Consider the following 20,241-nt stretch of genomic DNA (forward strand, 5'->3'; position numbering starts at 1 on the left):
CGTCCCCTTCTCCTCCCTCCTTCGAACTTTCCCAGCATCAGGGTCTTTTCCAGTGAGTCAGTTTTTCCTATCAGGTGGCCAAAGTATTGGAGTTTCAGCTTCAACTTCAGTCCTTCCAACGAACACCCAGGACTGATCTCCTTTAGGATGGATCGGTTGGATCTCCTTGCCGTCCAAGGGACTCTCAAGTCTTCTCCAACAGCTCAAAAGCATCAATGCTTCGGTGATCAGCTTTAAGACAGTAAGGAATCTGCCTGCAATGTGGGAGACCCAGGTTCCCTCTCTGGGTTGGGAAGATCCCCCTCTAAAAGGGAATGGCAACCCACTCCAGTACTCTTGCCTGGAGAATCCCATGGACGGAGACTACAGTCCATGAAGTCGCAGAGAGTCGGCACGACTGAACAACTTTATTATTTAATTGTTCCTCATCGGCTTTGGAACCTTTCCCTGTTCTCTCCGGTCCCAGCGGCGCCGCAGTTAGGAGGTCTGCTCACCGCTAGGGGGAGGAGCGGCGCAAACAGACACGGGGAGAGCCCCTCTAGCTCTCGCCGACGAGCTCTCTATGGCGCTTGTCAGCCCCGCCAGGCCGAGTTGGGGGGGGGGGGTCCCGCCACGTGACCGAGGTGCCTCTCCCTCCCCCCACCCCCCCGCCCCCGCCCTCAGGCCGGCGCAGGCGCGGTGGTCGCGTCGCCGTCGCCGGGCTCCGTAGCCCGCGCCGCTTCTCCTCCTTCGGCCCCTGAGGCGGCCGCCCCGGCGGTGCTGCGGCTCTTCCTCCTGCGGCTGCGGGCCGCGGGGGCCGAGGCCATGTCCCGGAAGCAGGCCGCCAAGGGCCGGCCGGGCAGCGGCAGCCGCAAAGCCGAGGCCGAGCGCAAGCGGGACGAGCGGGCGGCGCGCCGGGCCCTGGCCAAGGAGCGGCGGAACCGGCCGGAGTCCGGCGGCGGCGGGGCCTGCGAGGAGGAGTTCGTCAGCTTCGCCAACCAGCTGCAGGCCCTGGGGCTGAAGCTGCGGGAGGTGCCGGGGGACGGGTGAGGCGGGCCCGGGAGCGCGGGGCCGGGGGGCGGCGCCGCGGTTCGCGCCGGGGCTTGACCGTCGCGTGCGTCGGCGGAGCGCGGGACGCCCGCGAGCCGAGCCCGCCAGGCGCCTCGTCCTGGCGAGCTGTGGGTCCTGACAGAAGGTCTCCCTTAGATCGGTGGCCGGGAAGCACCCCCTCCCCCCAGCAAAAATAAGGTGACTCTTAAGCCGAGACCTGAGGGAATGAGACGGAGCCAGTCAGAGAGCAGGGCCGTACGAAGAGCTGTCCTGTCACAATGACGGTCAGACAGACGCAGGGAGGTGTAAGCCCCACTTGACAGGACGCTCGGACTCCTTTGAGCCCTTACTGTTGGGTACTGCCCTCCTGCCACACTCGGGAAATTGGGCCTGCGAGGCCCTGTCGTTTGCTAAGTTGAAGGCAGCTTCTCTTGATTCTTCCTTGCATGGACTTCAGTTTCTCCTCTGTAACCAGTGGCGCTTACTCAGGGTTGCTTGGGGGATTTAGACAGGAATCTAAGTCCAGCTTTGTAGGTCCAGCTTTTTGAAAGGACACGGGGTAAACAGATGGGATAGTAGGAGGGAGAGAATGGATGATGGGAAGGAAAAATGACCCCAGGAAGAGAGATATGGATCCAGGAGTGTGGAGGAAAGAAGAAAAAGGGAAGGGAGAGGGGAGGAGATCAGTTAGCATCCCCATTGTGGGGGTAGGTAAACGGGAGTCTGGTTGCAGGAGTGTGGCACTGTGGAAGAGGCAGTATTAATAACAGCCTGGCTATTGTTTCTTCCTTCATCTGGGGGCTCAGCTAGGCGAAGAGGCAAGAAAGATGAAGCTGAAGACCGTATAGAATTGCCTTAGCCTTAATCGTGGAAGAGGAGCAGGAAAATGTTTTTTGGATTACATTATGTTGCACCTTATTAATCAAGACTGTTTATGACCTGGCCTTAATTTACCTTTCCCAGTTTTCCTACATGGAGAAGGCGATGGCACCCCACTCCAGTACTCTTGCCTGGAAAATCCCATGGATGGAGGAGCCTGGTGGGCTGCAGTCCATGGGGTCGAGAAGAGTCGGACACGACTGAGCGACTTCACTTTCGTTTCTCACTTTCATGCATCGGAGAACGAAATGGCAACCCACTCCAGTGTTCTTGCCTGGAGAATCCCAGGGATGGGGGAGCCTGGAGGGCTGCCGTCTCTGGGGTTGCACAGAGTCGGACACGACTGAAGCGACTTAGCAGCAGCAGCAGCAGTTTTCTTACATATGTGCAGTGTTTTAGGCCGATTGGATTTAGAGCTTGATTGCAATTTATTCGCCACCACCTAACACACTGCCTGGTACATTAAAGGCATTCACTGCATTTTTGTTGAATAAATGATGATAAGAATATCATAGAGGAAGGCTACCTAGGCCCTTAGCAGGGCCCCTCAAAGAGGTGTTTTCTTAGTGGAGTTGCTACAGTTCAAAGGTTGCTTTGCTGGGTCTTGCTTTTAGCCTAATAGCTTGATTTTTGTCAAATATAGTTTATTAAATATTCTGGGCACTAGCCACTCATAAGCACAAGACATTGGTATATAAACCGAAGTACTAGTTGAATTTGGTGGGTCTGAGCTGGTGTCTGACTCTTCCTTACAAATGATTGGATTGCTTGTGTCTGCTATACTGGGGATGGTATTCCCACTGTCAGTGTGTCCAGGAAACTGACATACTCAACAGGTTGCTTATGAGCAGGAATTGCGGCACAGGGAGTTGTAAGATCTTGAGGGAGTTTTCATAATGCTGTGGGAAACTTTGGGAGTACTGCTTCTGCTCCTGCCCCTGAAGAGAGCATATTTCTTTAGTTAATTCGGCAAGCGTTGGTTGAGGAACGTGCTGGGAATACATTGCCTAGTAAGAGAGAGAGAGGACAGCAGGTCTCAGACATTCTGGTCTTAGGATCCCTTTGCCCTCTTTGGAATGAATGAGGACTCCAAAGAGCTTTGGCTTATGTGGATTACGGTTATCAGTGTTTACTATATGAGAAAGTAAAATAGAGTAAAAGCATGGTATGCAAACACATTATATTAGCTTTCAGAGTGATAGCATCAGATATCGTATATCAAGTAGCCTCTAGAAAACTCCAGTGTACACTTGTGAGAGAAGTAGAGTGAAAAGGATAACTGACATTGGTTGCGGAGTCAGAACTCTGAAAAGGCCTCAGAGACACCCTCCCTTCCCAAACTGGGCCGTACTCTAAGAATGAATGGTATAAATACTTAAAATACAAGTTGACATATTCTTTACAGTGACTGATTACAGCATACTATCGAGAAGAAAGCGGCCAGCACTCCCTGAAGTGGCCAGGGAGGCCGCATCCATTCAGCACACGTTCATCGCAACCTGCCCTGCGCTAGATGCCTCTCAGAGAAGGCCATGCTCAGGCTGGGTCATGAAGGCCAATAGAAATACGCCAGGAGAGCGTTCTGGACTGAGGAGTAATATGTGTAAAGGCACAGGAGCGCTTTATTTTTGAGAGATCTGCAAAGTGTTGAGTATGACAAGGCCGGAGGCCAGCTTGACTGCAGTGCTCACGTCTCTCCCTTCTGACGAGCCTGTTCTTTGGACAGTGTTAGGTCAAATGATAATGGTAATTCCTCCTCTGTGGGCTCCATGAAGCGAACCCCTTTCCGTTCACAAGTTCTTCCCATGGGTGCCATGCAGTGGGCTGTTTAGTCCTCTTTAGTATTACCCACTCCAGTACTCCTGCCTGGAAAATCCCATGGACGGAGGAGCCTGGTGCGCTGCAGTCCATGGGGTCGCTAAGAGTCAGACACGACTGAGCGACTTCACTTTCACTTTTCACTTTCATGCGTTGGAGAAGGAAATGGCAGCCCACTCCAGTGTTCTTGCCTGGAGAGTCCCAGGGACGGGGGAGCCTGGTGGCTGCCGTCTGTGGGGTCGCACAGAGTCAGACACGACTGAAGCGACTTAGCAGCAGCAGCATTGTCAGTTTTGGATATGGTGAAGACAGGCTTTATCACCGTGCAGTGGGTGGTGCTTCCTGTGTTTGTTCGGGTTAGTAGATATCAATGGATTATTTTGTTTGTTGATATTTCTTGAGTACTCTTGGTGAAATATGAAGTTAGGTAATGAAAAAATAATCAAGTCTGCACTCTTCTGACTTTCCATTCTGGTCTGATAAGAATATTGAATAGCCCGAGATAGCATCTCGCTATATAAATGTATTCATTGTTGGCAGTGTGGCATTTGTAGCGTGCTAGAACCTTTGGGTGCTTGGGAATAAACCAGCTGGTGTTCTGTAATGTAGCCTGCATGTGGGCTGGACCAGTGTGGCATAGGTTAATCAGGGAGCCGCTTATGGGGTGTTGTGATGCTTCGTGGGCCACCTTCATATTTATTGTGTTGTCTGCAGGGTGGCCCCACATAAATTGGATTCAGTTTCAAAACAGGAAATATTTTAACCTTGATGTGGTTCTTAAAAACATGATTGAATGTAGCATGAACAGAATCTAATTGGATTAGGCAGTACAATAGTAACATTTCTCTGAACTCGATCCGGTTGTGTCTTCCTAAATGTAGCCTCAAATTACAGGACTAACTAGTAGTGTTCTAATATTAAAGCATTAAAGAATCATTAATTTTAGCTACTTATTTCTGTCTCAGACAAGTTGTTTTATTTTTAAAGTTTTACCTTGTTTTTATAATTGTAGGATTTTAGTGACAGAAAGGTATCTACAATACCCATTAGTTCCTACATCACATATATAGCAACCTCATCTTTTGAGTCTTGCTCAGTGGTTTTCCACCTTGGTGGCACAATAGAATCACTTGGGGAGCTCTGGAAAAAAATACAGTGAGTGGGCTCTGCCCCAGATCAGCCACACCAGAATCTCAGGCAGTGGGGCCTGGTTGTGAATAATTGAAAAAAAAAAAGTCCACATGTGATTCTCAAGTGCAGTTTTATTGAGAACTGCTGATTTAGAGTCTAGACCCTAGTGCTGCTCAAACTTCAGCATAAAACAGAATCACCTGGAGGGCTAATTAAATCCTCAGTGAGACTAGATTGCTGGATCCCAACCCCAGAGAGTTTGACTCAGCGGGCCTGGGGCGGAGGGCTCCGAATTTTCATTTTGAACAAGTTCTCAGGTGATGATCAAGTTGCTAGTCAGAGATCACACTTTTGAGAGTCAGTGATTGAGCCCATTGCTGCCTGATCGAAATCAGAACCACATGTATAATTTGAAAATTTTTCAGGAGCCATATTAAAAACGTAAAATGAAAAGATGAAATTAATTTTAGTATATGCGGCAAGCCACTGTGTCTAAAATGTCATTTCAGCATATAGTCAATGTAACAAATTTTAATGAGATACTTTACATTTTAAAAAAAGTGTTCAGAATCCAGTATTCAACACTGAATTTGGATTAACCACGTTTCAAGTGGTTAGTAATCACCTGTGGACAGTGGCAACCGTCTTGTATAGCACATAAGTGGACAGTTCCTGAGGCTTGACAATAGAAATGTACAGAGTCCTTAGTCTGTGCAGTCTGTCTGTATAAAACTAACACAGAGTCGCCTTTTGTTTGTCTTTGTCTCTGTAGCTTCCTTGTTTTGGTTTTAGTTTTATTGCACAAGGATAACATCCCTTTCACCATGACAGACAGTTGGAGGCAGCTTTCATGTCCCCTGGAGCCTTCTGGCTGAAGGTCACCAGGTTTAAAGCCACATCACCTCACTTGAACATACCTTAAAATGTGCTGATCATAATTATATCTAGTACTCTAGCAGTGGTCTGACCTCAAAAGTGAAAGTCACTCAATCGTGTCCAACTTTTTGCGACCCCATAGACTATACAGTCCATGAAATTCTTCAGGCCGGAATACTGAAGTGGGTAGCCATTCCCTTTTCCAAGGGATCTTCCCAACCCAGGGATTGAACCCAGGTCTCCCGCATTGCAGGCGGATTCTTTACCAGCTGAGCCACCCTGGAAGCCCAAGAATACTGGAGTGGGTAGCCTATCCTTTCTCCAGCGGATCTTCCTGACCCAGGAAGTGGACGGGGGTTTCCTGCATTGGAGGTGGATTCTTTACCAGCTGAGCTACAAGGGAACAAAACCTGACCCGCCACCCATTTTTCTGCATATTGTACTATTACTGCACCCTGTGTGTGTTTTAAGTCGCTTCAGTCGTGTCCAACCCTTCGACCCTATAGACTGTAGCCTGCCAGGCTCCTCTGTCCTTGGGCTTCTCCAGGCAGGAATGCTGGAGTGGGCTGCCATTGCCTTCTCCAGGGGCTCCTCCCAGCTCAGGGATGGAACCCAGGGCCCCTCTGTCTCCTGCATTGGCAGGCAGGTTCTTCACCACTGATGCCACTTGGGAAGCCCTACTGCACCCTAAGAGCCCGTTAGTTATGTTCATGTCTGTGTTGCAATATTGTCTCGCGCTAAATTGTTGAGCCCCCAAAGCCCTTGGATGCTACTTGTGTGATTGATGACTTGTGTCTGTGTATCTGTAGGGATGGTGACATGGTTCTGAAGTGGGGAGGACAGCGGCTGGAAATGCTTTTGGCTGTCCCATTGGCAGGAGAGCAGTGGCAGTGGCGCTCGCGGCCTCTAGTCGGTCGAGGCCGGAGATGCTGCTGAACACCTTCCGGCGCGTGGGACAAGGGACTGTCAGAAGACCGGCAGTGTGAGGGCGGAGAGGCGCTGCTCTAGCGTAGTAGGTGAGGGCGTGGACCCGGAAGACAGCGGGGTCTCCTGAAGGCCCTCGGGCACTGGCCGCACTGTTCTCCTGAGGGTGGTGCGTGCTCTTCCTGGACTCCCTAAGGGAACCCTGGTCATTTGTAGCGTGTGTTCACATTTCCTGTGTCATTGCCTTATAACTTAGGAAAGGAAGTGATCATCTGTCTTGATTTTTCATTTTGACTATTTTTAGTGAGCTCGAGGAAAGTTTTTTTAAATACAGAAAAGTATATTTAACATTTTAGGTACTCCCAGCTACCCAGGGGTAACTTCACTAACATTTTGGTGCCTGGCATTGAGTCCTGGATGCACCACCTACTGATTTTGTGACCTTGGGCACTTTACCGTCGGGGGTAGTGATTGTGCCTGTCTCATAGAGTTAATTGTAAGGACTGAATGCTTTTAGTGCGTGGGAAGTGCCTGGAACAGCCCCTGGCACGCTGTCAGAGCTGCGTAAGTGGTGGTTTCCGTGCTTTTTCCCGCGTACATCTGTGCGTGTCTCTGCATCTGTGTACGTGGTATGCAGATGAGCGTGTTGAGCTTATGCAGTGTACACAGTTTTATACCTGCTTTTTGACTTGTGTGTGGAATATTCGCCCGTTACTGAAAGTTCTTAGAAGACATGTTACTTTCTGTAGAACACCATGAATTTTGAGATATCAAGTGTAAAATAACTTCATATGTAATTTTTTGCCAAATCGCACCTCTTAAATGGAGTTCAGGAATAAACTAGTGGTAGCAGTTGGTATCGGAGAAGGCGATGGCCCCACCCCAGTGCTCTCGCCTGGAGAATCCCACGGGCGGGGGCGCCTGGTGGGCTGCGGTCCACGGGGTCGCTAGGAGTCGGGCACGGCTGAGCGACTTCACTTTCACTTTTCACTTTCCTGCATTGGAGAGGAAATGGCAACCCACTCCAATGTTCTTGCCTGGAGAATCCCAGGGACAGAGGAGCCAGGTGGGCTGCCGTCTATGGGGTCACACAGAGTGCGACTTAGCAGCAGCAGCGGCAGTTGGTAAAGGTTTAAGAAAAGTTTGAGAGGGAAGCTTAAAATGGAGAACATGTTGTCCACTGGCTTCCTTTTTTACCCCTGTGGTGGAAAAAAGACCACCATTGTTAGATTTGAGCAACAGACCCCTCATTCTAGTGTATAGGACTGTTACGTTCTAGTCCCTTCTAGAATGTTGCCCCAGATAGATGCAGAGTTTCTTGGATTCTTTTGTTTATAGAATCTGTTGCCTTTTAAATCTCCCTTCTTACCTCCCCCCCCCAAAAAAAAAGTATAAATCCTTATACGTTTGACGAGATTCCTGCCTCTCCAACTTTCTGTTGAAAACTCACTTTTCTAAGTTGAAAATAAAAAAAACCTCCGTCACCAAACACTTAGGTCTAAAGCCGTTTGAGAAGTGATGAGTTTATTTTTGGGATTAGAATGTCATAGATTTTCATTTGGAAGAGTGAACAGTTTGATGTGAAAGTGGGCAACTGTTTGGCTTCCGAACGGCTCTTGCCTTAGTTTTGAGGATGCCAGATTGTGTTCCAGTCTCTGTGTATCTGGGCTCTGTGTTTGTGATATAGTTTGGAATTTTAGAAGCCGTTAAGGGGTGTGAAAATAAACTCTTAAGATTTATTACCAGCATTTTAACTTTAGGAAGAAAGCAAAAGGAAAACTAGGAGAATTTTCATCTGGCAGAAGTAGAAACATCACTGTGGCTCCTCGAGTAAGAGGAGAGGCGCCAGGGAGGGAGAGTGTCGCTGTGAGCTTGCCTGTGGGCGGCCCCAGTGCTCTCCCTCCCAAGCCTTTCTCCACTGTGTCCTCAGGACTCAGAACAGGGTGGGACGTGTGATTGCTTCTATTGGGAGCTTGACAGAGTGCTGTGTTTTTGATAGTTGTTGATTAGTTAGCTGTGCAGCCATAGTGGAAGGGCTTTCGAAAAAGAGGTAGTAGATACGATTTACCATTTTGGAAGGAGATCTGAGCGTCATAGATAGCCCTTAGATGTGGAGTGGCCATAGTGTCTGGACCCTGTCTTCAGGTGGTTAGTAAATCACCAACTCCACTTGAAGCAGTGGAGGCTCAGAGAAGTTCAGCATCTTTCCCGAGTCAGCCAGCTCGCAAGTGGGGAGTAGACTCTTGTTTGTTGCCTCTCAAAAGGTAATGTGGTTGAATATCTTCCCTGGTGCTCCCCTGCCCCGGCATCTGGGAAGAATCCTGGGCAGCCAGAGGGTTGAAGCGTTCTCTCTTCTCTGTGTGAAAGATTACCTTGGATGGCCTGCCATGAAGCATCATTGTTTGAGATGAACTAAGCTCATTTTTAAAAGGTCTTGACCAGCATTTTTGTTTTGATAGCAATTGCCTCTTCAGAGCTCTTGGTGATCAGTTGGAAGGACACTCACGAAATCATGTCAAGCACCGACAGGAGACAGTGGACTACATGATAAAGCAGCGGGAAGATTTTGAACCCTTTGTAGAAGATGACATTCCTTTTGAGAAACATGGTAGGTTCACCGTGGGACACTGGATCCTCCAGGAGTAACGCATTGGGCAATTAAATCCGTTAGCATCCCTGAGCCTCCCAGCTAGGGGTTTGATTACATAAATTATGGCATTTTTTATTCAAAAAATATTTGTTTGTCTGCTCTGTAACAGGCAGCATGTTAGGCAGTTAAGAATCAGTACGTTTAGATGTGGGTGCCATTGATAAAAATGATGATAATTAACTAGAAAAGTGACTTTATTTGGGGTGGAGGGGAAGGGAGAAGGGGGAAGCAGGTTATAAAACAGTGTGTTTAGATTGATCCTATTTTTAAAAAAAGTTTTATTTATTTTTGGCTGTGCCTTGTCTTCGTTGCTGCACACGGGCTTTCTCCGGTTTCAGTGCGGGGCTACTCTTCACTGCAGTGCGTGGCTTTCTCACTGCAGGGGCTTCTCTCGTTGCGGAGCGCAGGCTCTGGATGCACAGGCTTCAGTAGCTGCAGCATGCAGGCTCGTGGTTGCGGCTCGAGGGCTTTGGAGTGCAGGCTCAGTAATTGTGGTGCACGGACTTAGTTGCCCCGCAGTATGTGGGATCTTCCCAGAGAGGGATTGAACCTCTGTCCCCTGCAGTGGCAGGTGGATTCCCATCTACTGCGCCACTCCGCATTCCAAGATTGACCCTATTTTTAAAAGGTGTGTTTATACAAAACACACTAGGGAAGGTCTGTAGTTGGTGTCTGACTCTCTGAAACCCCATGGACTGCAGCACGCCAGGCTTCCCTGCCTTTCACTACTTCCAGAGCTTACTCACACTCATGTCCATTGAGTCGGTGATGCCCTCCAACCATCTCATCCTCTGTCGTCCCCTTCTCCTGCTTTCCATCTTTCCTAGCATCAGGGTCTTTTCCAGTGAGTTGGCTCTTTGTATCAGGTAGCCAAAGTATTGGAGCTTCAGCATCAGTCCTTCCAATGAATATTCAGGGTTGATTTCCTTTAGGTTTGACTGGTTTGATTTTGTAGTTCAAGGGTCTCTCAAGAGTCTTCTCCAGCACCACAGTTTGAAAGCCTCAGTTCTTTGGTGCTCAGCCTTCTTTATGGTCCAACTCTCACATTCATACATGACTACTGGGAAAACCATAGCTTTGACTATAAGGACCTTTGTTGGCAAAGGGATGTCTTTGCTTTTTAATATGCTGTCTACATTTGTCATAGTTTTTCTTCTAGGAAGCAAGTGTCTTTGTATTTCATGGCTGCAGTTTCATGGCTTAATTTCATGGCTGCAGTCACCACCTACAGTGATATTGAGCCCAGAAAAATAAAATCTGTCACTATTTCCTCTTTCCTACCCTTCTATTTGCCTCAGAATAATGGGACTGGTTGCCATGATCTTAGTTTTTTGAATGTTGAGTTTTAAGCCAGGTTTTTCAGTCTCTTCTTTCACCCTCATCAAGAGCTTCTTTAGTTCCTCTTTGCTTTCTGCCATTAGAGTGATATCATCTGCAAGTCTGGAAAGATGCTAACAGTTTATGGTTGTTAGTTATGTTTTATAACTCTTGGCTCCAGTTATTTATCAGAAACCACTCTCTGTCTTTCAAGAACTTCTATTGAGGGGAAATAATAGGACCTAATTTCTAGGGGGTTTTAGTAAAGAGTAAACTAGATTATGCAATTAAAATAAGTTCTTAGTAAGTGCCAGCCATCTGAGGATCCTGGGACTATTGAGTATTTAAATTATCTTCTGTAGATTTTCTGATTTTTAAGTGATTATGAATTACTTTTATAATCAGAAAAACCAGTAAGGTCATTTTAATTTCTCCCCCAAACCCAAAGACAATCTGATTTCTCTGAGGCAAGTCAGGGATTTAAATTAGTACTTTAATAGGCTCAAATCTAGTAAGAAAATACTTACGAGTTTTAAGCTTTGATTCTGACAATTATTTACTGAGACTGCTGTGCTAGGTGCTAATATATTTATGTGTTACAAATAGCATTTTCATCGCAGGGCTCATAGTCTTATCTGTCTCAGGAAAGAGAATCATTCTGTGTTTTGGAGCGCTGACTCTGGGAACCAGTCAGGAGTGGGTGGGGGAGAGACTGCGAAGGGGCTGAGGTGGAGGGCTCTGCACGTTGGTGAAGGGGTGAGCACGTTCCCCCAGGGCTCTTCCTGGGGATGATGAGTGGGTCCAGGCCAGCCCCCAGTGTGGCAGTGTAGTTGACAGGCCTCCCTGGAGGTGGCAGAGACAGAGATGATTTTGAAGTTGTGCTTGAGGAATGGCTAGGGTAGCTGTGCTTTAATAAATTAAAAGGCAGCAGGAGGAACACATTTGAGCAGGAAGCTTTTCTCATTCATCACTGGGAAAGCACTCATTCATTAGGCACAAGCAGCAAGAGAGACACAGCAGCGAAACTCCACTGAGTAGTTTATTCTAGTCCCTGAGTTCTCACGGTCCTCTTCCTGGATCATTTTTTGTCTGGCAGGCACCAGTTAATTAGGTGGTCACCAGTTTATAGATTAAATATGGATATATGGAGCAAGTTTTGTTGTTTAATGATATATGAAATGAGTTGAGTCATTGACTCAATAAATATTTTATGTGAAGAGAATCTTTAGTTTGTGACTTGGAGTTCTGCTTTGGCCCTCTTCAGTGAAGACCATGCGGCAGGTTTAGGGGGTGGAGGACCTTAGATGCACAGGTGCTGTGTCTTGGTTTGAGTATCACAGGGTAGTGGCTCTGATTGCCATAGCAGACAGAAGTGAAACCTGGAATCTGCACGTTCTCCTTGTGTGTCAGTGGAAGCCTGGACTTGCTACGTTTCCTGCTCGTGTAGTTATGTGTTTTTAATGTCTACCTGTTACACTGTGAGATTCTTGAGGGCAGGAACTGTGTCTGTTCCCCACTGTGGCAATGGCTGGCACATTCCACACTCATATTTGTTGATGGAATTGAATGACTCACTTAACTCTTCAGGACCTGGTTATCCTTGCCTCTGACTGTGTCTTTTCTCTGGTCTATGGCTTTGGAGAATCAGCATCATCTTTTCCCTAACTAAACAGATACCCACCAGAAACCTGCATGTTCCTAATGCCTTCTCATACTGCTCACTTGTGAAGTCTTGTCACTTTTCCTGTAGTGTGTTTCCCTCATTTCTGCCGCCTCACAGAACCAGGCCTCTGACCATTTGCTGTGGATTGCTCTCACTGCCTCCTGACCCTTTCACTTTGCTTTCCGTGTGGAAGCCAGAGAGGTGATCAGACATACATTAAATAGGTCTTCCCCCGTCTAACACTTGTAGGCAGCTCCCCATTGACCTCTAGAACCTTCCAGCTCTTTAGCCTTTATGATGTGTGATTTTCTTGTTCCCCTACCCTCTTGCCATTTCCCAGTATATTTTCTTGCTCCCCCGCCCTGCCATCTCAGCATTCTAAGTTCCTGCCAGTACTGTGCAGTCCGTAAACTCATTGTGTTCTCTTTCTTGCTTCTGCTTGGAACACCATCCATTCCTCTTCTGTTTGTCTTTTACGTGCCCTTTGGGAAGCATTGTAGTTGTCTCAGCTGAGAAGCTTATCTGGTACACCTCCCCACCCCTCCCCACTGTTCACACTGGCTTATGTTCCCCACGTGGAGTTAGCCAAGCTGCAAGGTTTGAAGACACAGTCTTAAGACTGACTTCTGACACCAGCTGCAAATTTGTGGTTTCTCAGAACCATTCTCAGGTTTGATGGTTTGCTAGAAGGAATCACAGAGCTCACTGAAGTCTGTTATACTCACAGTTATATAGTGTATTACAAGGAAAAGATCCAGGTCAAATTAGCCAAAGGGTAGAATCGTTAGAGAAGACTCTTGAGAGTCCCTTGGACTGCAAGGAGATCCAACCAGTCCATCCTAAAGGAGATCAGTCCTGGGTGTTCTTTGGAAGGACTGATACTGAAGCTGAAACTCCAATACTTTGGCCACCTGATGCGAAGAGCTGACTTATTTGAAAAGACCCTGATGCTGGGAAAGATTGAAGGCAGGAGGAGAAGGGGACGACAGAGGATGAGATGGTTGGATGGCATCACCGACTCAATGGACATGGGTTTGGGTGGACTCTGGGAGTTGGTGATGGACAGGGAGGCCTGGCGTGCTGTGGTTCATGGGGTTGCAAAGAGTCGGACCCGACTGAGTGACTGAACTGAGAATCTTGGAAGGTTATACAAGGGTAAAATATCGGAAGGTTACACAGTACACAGTACTGTCAACCAGGGAACCTCACCCAAACATCAGTGTCCGGAATTTTTATTAGGCTGTCATCATGTAGATGTTATTGATTGATTGCCTAAGTGGTTGAAGTCATTCTCTAGTCCCTGAGGTCTTCCTAGTGTGACTTGACCAGAGAGGTCCTCCGAAAGTCACCTCATGCATAAACTTAGCATAAACAGTTAAATGTGGCTGAAGGGCCCACTGTGGATAATAGAGACACCCCTGTCACTTGGGAAATGCCAAGGTTTTAGAGGTTCTCTCCCAGGAGCCAGGGGCAAAGGTCAGACTTCTCTGTGTAAGGCCAGATGCTTTACTTCGTGTTTCTTTCCTGAAGCTCCTGCATATCACAGTGTCTGTTTTCTTGTTTGTCCCCCACTGGTTGTAAACTCCTTGAGGGCAAATTGTGACAGGCTGTATAACAGAGTGGCCAAGAGCCAAGATCTTGGAGTCAGGATGCCTGGGGTAGAACTCAGCTCTGCTGTGTACTGACTTGTGACCGTGGACACAGTTACAAACTGCCCTCTGCTTCAGTTTCCTCACCTGTAAGACGGTGTGCATGGTAGTACCTCTTTCACTTCTCTCAGAGGGCCGTTTTGAGGGTTCAAAGTGATTTATGAGATAGAGAACGAACTGTGAACGTGCAGACTGCCAGACTCTGACAAAGCCACTGGACTTTGCTGGGCATATACCCCGATTTCTCAGTTGTGGAACTAAACAAATACCAAAGCGTGTTTGCATTTGGGTTTTTCCATTATAAAGACTTTGTTTTTCTTTCCTATTTCCTTCATACAGTGGCCAGTTTGGCAAAGCCTGGAACATTTGCTGGCAATGATGCAATTGTAGCCTTTGCAAGAAATCATCAGTTGAATGTGGTGATTCATCAACTTAATGCCCCTTTGTGGCAGGTAGGTCATCTATTGAGGAATTTATGTTAAGCCTTTATTTAAAAATTATCGTTGGGGATATCCTAAGATAATGGGGCTTGACTGATAATATTGAACTATGCAGGGTAGCTTGGACTGTGAACCTCACCAAGCTTGTGGTGGCTTGGAATTAAACCCTGCATTACCAATGGAGGCTGAAGTATAATTCAGAGACTTAAAATGCCAGAAATACTACTAACTAACTAACTAACTAACTAAATACTACTAACTAACAGTTAATTGGGTGATTTGGGGCAGAGAGCCTAATGTGGAAATAGCATAGATAATTTTATAAAAATCTCTGGATGAGAATTCAGAGGATTTGCATGCAGATTCTAGTGTGAATATACCTGTTCCATGTGTATGTTTTTGTTTTTTAGATGCAGAGAAACAAAGACCAAATTGACTATAATAAAGTGTTGCTAAAAAAGAACTTTTGAACAACAAAATCTCACGGCCTGGGGCGTCAGGCTCTGTGTCTGTGCTCTCCCCAGCTAGCTGTAGCATTCTGGTAGTGTTTCTGCAGCAAGTAGGATTTCACAAGTGTTCAGTTTGCGCTGTGGGATGGCAGAGCATGATGTTGAGCCGCTTAGGCCTCCCTTCCCCTCCTCATACCCCTTCGTTGGTATTCTAAGTTACCTTTGTGTTCTAAATTAACCTGATCTCCCAAACAATCCGTCAAACCAAACATTCTGGAGCGTGGAAGTCAAAGGTCGGGATGAAAGTGTGCACAGACCACCCCTGCTCGCCTTCCTTGCACTTGTCACCCTGTGGCTCAGCTCCTGGAGACCGGCCAGGCGGTTCCCACCAGACTCCTCCCTCCCCTTCTCTACTGCTTCCCCAGTTCTAGCTTTGTTTACATTAGAAAGTAAAACATAATGATTATAGAACAATTTGAAAATTCAGAAAAGCCCATAAAGGCAAATAAAAATCACCCACACTTCCTAGAGATAATTGCTGTTAACATTTTAGTGTGTATCCATGTTATTCACACACACTCTTAAATATACAAACATTCGTATGTGACTGGGAAGAGACATACCACAGTGCCACAGTTTAAGAACTGGCTCAGGGGTAAAGAATATGCCTGCACCGCAGGAGCTCCAGGAGACTGGTTCTGTCCCTCGGTCGCGAAGGTCCCTGGAGGAGGAAATGGCAGCGCACTCCAGTACTGTTGCCTGGGAAATCCTGTGGACAGAGGAGCCTGACGGCTACAGTCCATGGAGTTGGACAGAGTCGGACACGACTGAGCGACTGAGCATGCACACACACATAGATACATCCGTATGTATATATCTACACACAGTATATATCCCTATATATCATATTACAAAGGTAGCAATGACCTTTCTTCCCTCATTGTTTTCCTGTGAAAAGTGAAAGTTTTAGTTGCTCAGTCATGGCTGACTCTTTGGGACCCCATGGACTGTAGCCCGTCAGGCTTCTCTGTCCAAGGGATTCTCCAGGCAAGAATAGTGGGGTGGGTTGCCATTTCCTTCTCCAAGGGTACTTCCCAACCCAGGGATCAAACCTGTGTCTCCTGCATTGCAGGCAAATTCTTTTTTGTCTGAGCCACCAGGGAATCCCATTTTCCTGTACCACCTGCATATATATTCCTTTGTAAATTGCTTATTCCTTTGCTTAGCTTTTGCTCTTTAAAAATAAAGTCAATTATAGATACATAATTTACATATATCAAAATTCACCCTTCTCTGGTGTATAGTTTGTGTTTGGACATAGTCATGTAAATGCTACCATTACCTCAGTTCAGTTCAGTCACTCAGTCGTGTCCTACTCTTTGTGACACCATGAACCGCAGCATGCCAGGCCTCCCTGTCAATCACCAACGCCCGGAGTTCACCCAAATTCATGTCCATTGAGTTGGTGATGCCACTCAACCATCTCATCCTCTGTCATCCCCTTCTCCTCCTGCCCTCAATCTTTCCCAGCATCAGGGTCTTTTCAAATGAGTCAGCTCTTCACATCAAGTGGCCAAAGTATTGGAGTTTCAGCTTCAACATCAGTCCTTCCAATGAACATCAGGACTGATCTTTAGGATGGACTGGTTGGATCTCCTTGCAGTCCAAGGGATTCTCAAGAGTCTTCTCCAATACCACAGTTCAAAAGCATCAATTCTTCAGTGCTCAGCTTTCTTTATAGTCCAACTCTCACATCCATACATGACTCCTGGAAAAACCATAGCCTTGACTAGACAGACCTTTGTTGACAAAGTAACAGCTCTGCTTTTTAATGTTCTGTCTAGGTTGGTCATAACTTTCCTTCCAAGCAGAAAGCGTCTTTTAATTTCATGGCTGCAATCACCATCTGCGGTGATTTTGAAGCCCCAAAAAATAAAGTCAGCCACTGTTTCCCGATCTATTTGCTATGCAGTGATGGGACCAGATGCCATGATCTTAGTTTTCTGAATGTTGAGCTTTAAGCCAACTTTGTCACTCTCCTCTTTCACTTTCATCAAGAGGCTTTTTAGTTCCTCTTCACTTTCTGCCATAAGGGTGGTGTCATCTGCATATCTGAGGTGATTTATATTTCTCCTGGCAATCTTGATTCCAGCTTGTGTTTCTTCCAGTCCAGCGTTTCTCATGATGTACTCTGCATATAAGTTAAATAAGCAGGGTGACAATATACAGCCTTGACGTATTCCTTTTCCTATTTGGAACCAGTCTGTTGTTCCATGTCCAGTTCTAACTCTTGCTTCCTGACCTGCATCCAGGTTTCTCAAGAGACAGGTCAGGTGATCTGGTATTCCCATCTCTTTCAGAATTTTCCACAGTTTGTTGTGATCCACACAGTCAAAGGCTTTGGCACAGTTAATAAAGCGGAGATAGATGTTTTTCTGCAACTCTCTTGCTTTTTGGATGATCCAGCGGATGTTGGCAATTTGATCTCTGGTTCCTCTGCCTTTTCTAGAACCAGCTTGAACATCTGGAAGTTCACAGTTCATATATTGCTGCAGCCATGCTTGGAGAATTTTGAGCATTACTTTACTAGCGTGTGAGATGAGTGCAATTGTGTGGTAGTTTGAGCATTCTTTGGCATTGCCTTTGGGATTGGAATGAAAACTGACCTTTCCCAGTCCTGTGGCCACTGCTGAGTTTTCCAAATTGGCTGGCTTATTGAGTGCAGCACTCTCACAGCATCATCTTTCAGGATTTGAAATAGCTCAACTGAAATTCCATCCCCTCCACTAGCTTTGTTCGCAGTGATGCTTCCTAAGGCCCACTTGACCCCGTATTCCAGGATGTCTGCTACCTGCGTATAGAATATTCCCACTGCCCCAAAAAGTACCTCATGCTTCTTTGTAGTCACTAGCCCCTTCTCCTCTTCCCCAGATTCTTGGAACCACTAATCTCATTTGCCTCTTGTAGTTTTGCCTTTGGTTTTCCCTGGTAGCTCAGCTGGTAAAGAATCTGCCTGTAATTCAGGAGACCCTGGTTTGATTCCTGGGTCTGGAAGATCCCCTGGAGAAGGGATAGGCAACCCACTCCAGTATTCTTGGGCTTCCCCAGTGGCTTGGACAGTAAAGAATCCACCTGCAATGTGGGAGTCCTGGGCTTGATCCCTGGGTTGGGAAGATCTGCTGGAGGAGGGCATGGCAGCCCACTCCAGTATTCTCGTCTGGAGAATACTCAGGAGAGGGAACCTGGCGGGCTATAGTCCATGGTGTTGCAGAGCTGGACACGACTGAGCAACTAAGCACAGCACAGCACGGTTTTGCCTTTTCAGAGTGTCATATAAATGGAAATATATCACTTTTTGTGTCTGGCATAATGTCCTCCTAACAATCGCACTACAACAGGATCAAGTAGCTACTGACTAGACGGGTGAGGACTCTTACTTTACAGGGACACGGCGAGCCGGAGGAAACGGTATCCGCGTGTGCTGTTTGCTCTGGGGCAGTGTCGTCGCGCGTCCTCCCAGGAGAGCCGTTGTGTTACTGAGGCGCGCTCTTCCTCAGGATGTCTTTGAGTCAGGAAGACTGGTTACCTCCTTCATTGTCCCAGTTCTGTACTGCTTAGCAGAAGTCATCAAAAGCATTTGAATATACAGCATAACAATCCTATTCTTGAAGGAGTATACTCTGTGCCAACTTAGTAACTACAGCTTGCCTATTGCTCCATCAATAGCTTTTTTAAAGTTTCTTAATTTTCTAGGTAGTTGTGGAAGATATTTTTCAGTTAGACTTTTTTTTTTCCCTCTTAAATCCATGTATTTCTGTAGTGTTCCCTTTTATGAATTGCTTAACAGTCAAAGTGTGTGTTTTCAAAATAAATACATTTTCTGTATACTGTAATTATCCACTAGGTTTCCCCCATCACCCCCTACCCCAGTGAAGCATCTTATAAAATTTGAGAGTTAAAACTGAATTAGCTTTTATATTAATAATGAGGAGGTTTATACTCAGCCTACTATTTTTTTTTTTTTTGGCTGCAGATAGAATATATGCTTCTGTAAACAGTATAGACACATATAAGTATAGACATGTATAGAAAGTGAACGTCCTCTGTGAGCTCCCTCACCTTGAGCAGCACAGTTAACACTTTGGTGACTGGTGCTCAAGTTATTTTTTCCTCTGGATAATACATACATAGTGTGTTGTTATTATTTAAATATGTAAGTGCTGTAGGGATGACATCACTCACAGATTCTGATTGGCTAATTTCCTTCCCAGTAGTCTTCCTGGGAGATGAGCGGTGCTCTCTGTATTTTCTATGTGTCAAAACCAGACTCTATGCCCTTTGAGACCTAGATACTCTACCTGGAGAAAACTGCTGTGATTCTGAATGCTAGACCTGTGTGGTTCCTGTTTGTTTCATGGTTTTGCTATGTTTTTAGACCACAGATCAGATCAGATCAGTCGCTCAGTCATGTCCGACTCTTTGCGACCCCGTGAATCGCAGCATGCCAGGCCTCTCTGTCCGTCACCAACTCCCGGAGTTCACCCAGACTCACGTCCATCGAGTCAGTGATGCCATCCAGCCATCTCATCCTCTGTCGTCCCATTCTCCTCCTGCCCCCAATCCCTCCCATCATCAGAGTCTTTTCCAATAAGTCAACTCTTCGCATGAGGTGGCCAAAATACTGGAGTTTCAGCTTCAGCATCATTCCTTCCAAAGAAATCCCAGGGCTAATCTCCTTCAGAATGGACTGGTTGGATCTTGCAGTCCAAGGGACTCTCAAGAGTCTTCTCCAAACCACAGTTCAAAAGCATCAATTCTTTGGCACTCAGCCTTCTTCACAGTCCAACTCTCACATCCATACATGACCACAGGAAAAACCATAGCCTTGACTAGACGAATCTTTGTTGGCAAAGTAATGTCTCTGCTTTTGAATATACTATCTAGGTTGGTCATAACTTTCCTTCCAAGGAGTAAGCATCTTTTAATTTCATGCTGCAGTCACCATCTGTAGTGATTTTGGAGCCCAGAAAAATAAAGTCTGACACTGTTTCCACTGTTTCCCCATCTATTTCCCATGAAGTGATGGGATACTATTTAATAATAATGTCTTAGCTGCCTATGACTTCGTGCAAAGATAAGGAGGTGCTGATATTTGGGGGATTTAACAGACAGTCTCAGCCTTCTAAAGGACAGGTTGAGGATTACTCTGGAGCCTCTGTGGAGATGGTGGTTTGGGGGAAATGCCTAGGCTGCATCTCAGGGCGTGTGTTTCGCATGACTCCTGGGAGCGCTGTTCTGGCCAGGTTGTGCTCCAGGGGCGCAGTCACACAGAACACTGTGAGAGCAGCACCTCTGGGGTGTGCAGTGCAGGAGTGCTGCTCAGCTGTACGTGGTTTTGTTTTGAAATGGACATAGA

The 20,241-nt window shown here is 46.6% G+C and overlaps 1 protein-coding gene across 1 annotated transcript in view; it reads left to right on the forward strand.

Moving 5' to 3' along the window:
- Window positions 1–665: 665 nt before the first annotated feature.
- Window positions 666–20,241, forward strand: part of OTUD3 (OTU deubiquitinase 3) — a 33,717-nt gene continuing 14,141 nt past the window's right edge. The window contains exons 1-3 of the mRNA XM_070382218.1: window positions 666–1,025; window positions 9,117–9,265; window positions 14,276–14,388. Coding sequence (XP_070238319.1) covers window positions 805–1,025; window positions 9,117–9,265; window positions 14,276–14,388 — 483 coding nt within the window. The 5' untranslated portion in view covers window positions 666–804. The remainder of the gene's footprint in view (window positions 1,026–9,116; window positions 9,266–14,275; window positions 14,389–20,241) is intronic.

Source organism: Bos mutus, chromosome 2 (assembly GCF_027580195.1).
Source record: "Bos mutus isolate GX-2022 chromosome 2, NWIPB_WYAK_1.1, whole genome shotgun sequence".
Lineage (NCBI taxonomy): Eukaryota > Metazoa > Chordata > Mammalia > Artiodactyla > Bovidae > Bos > Bos mutus.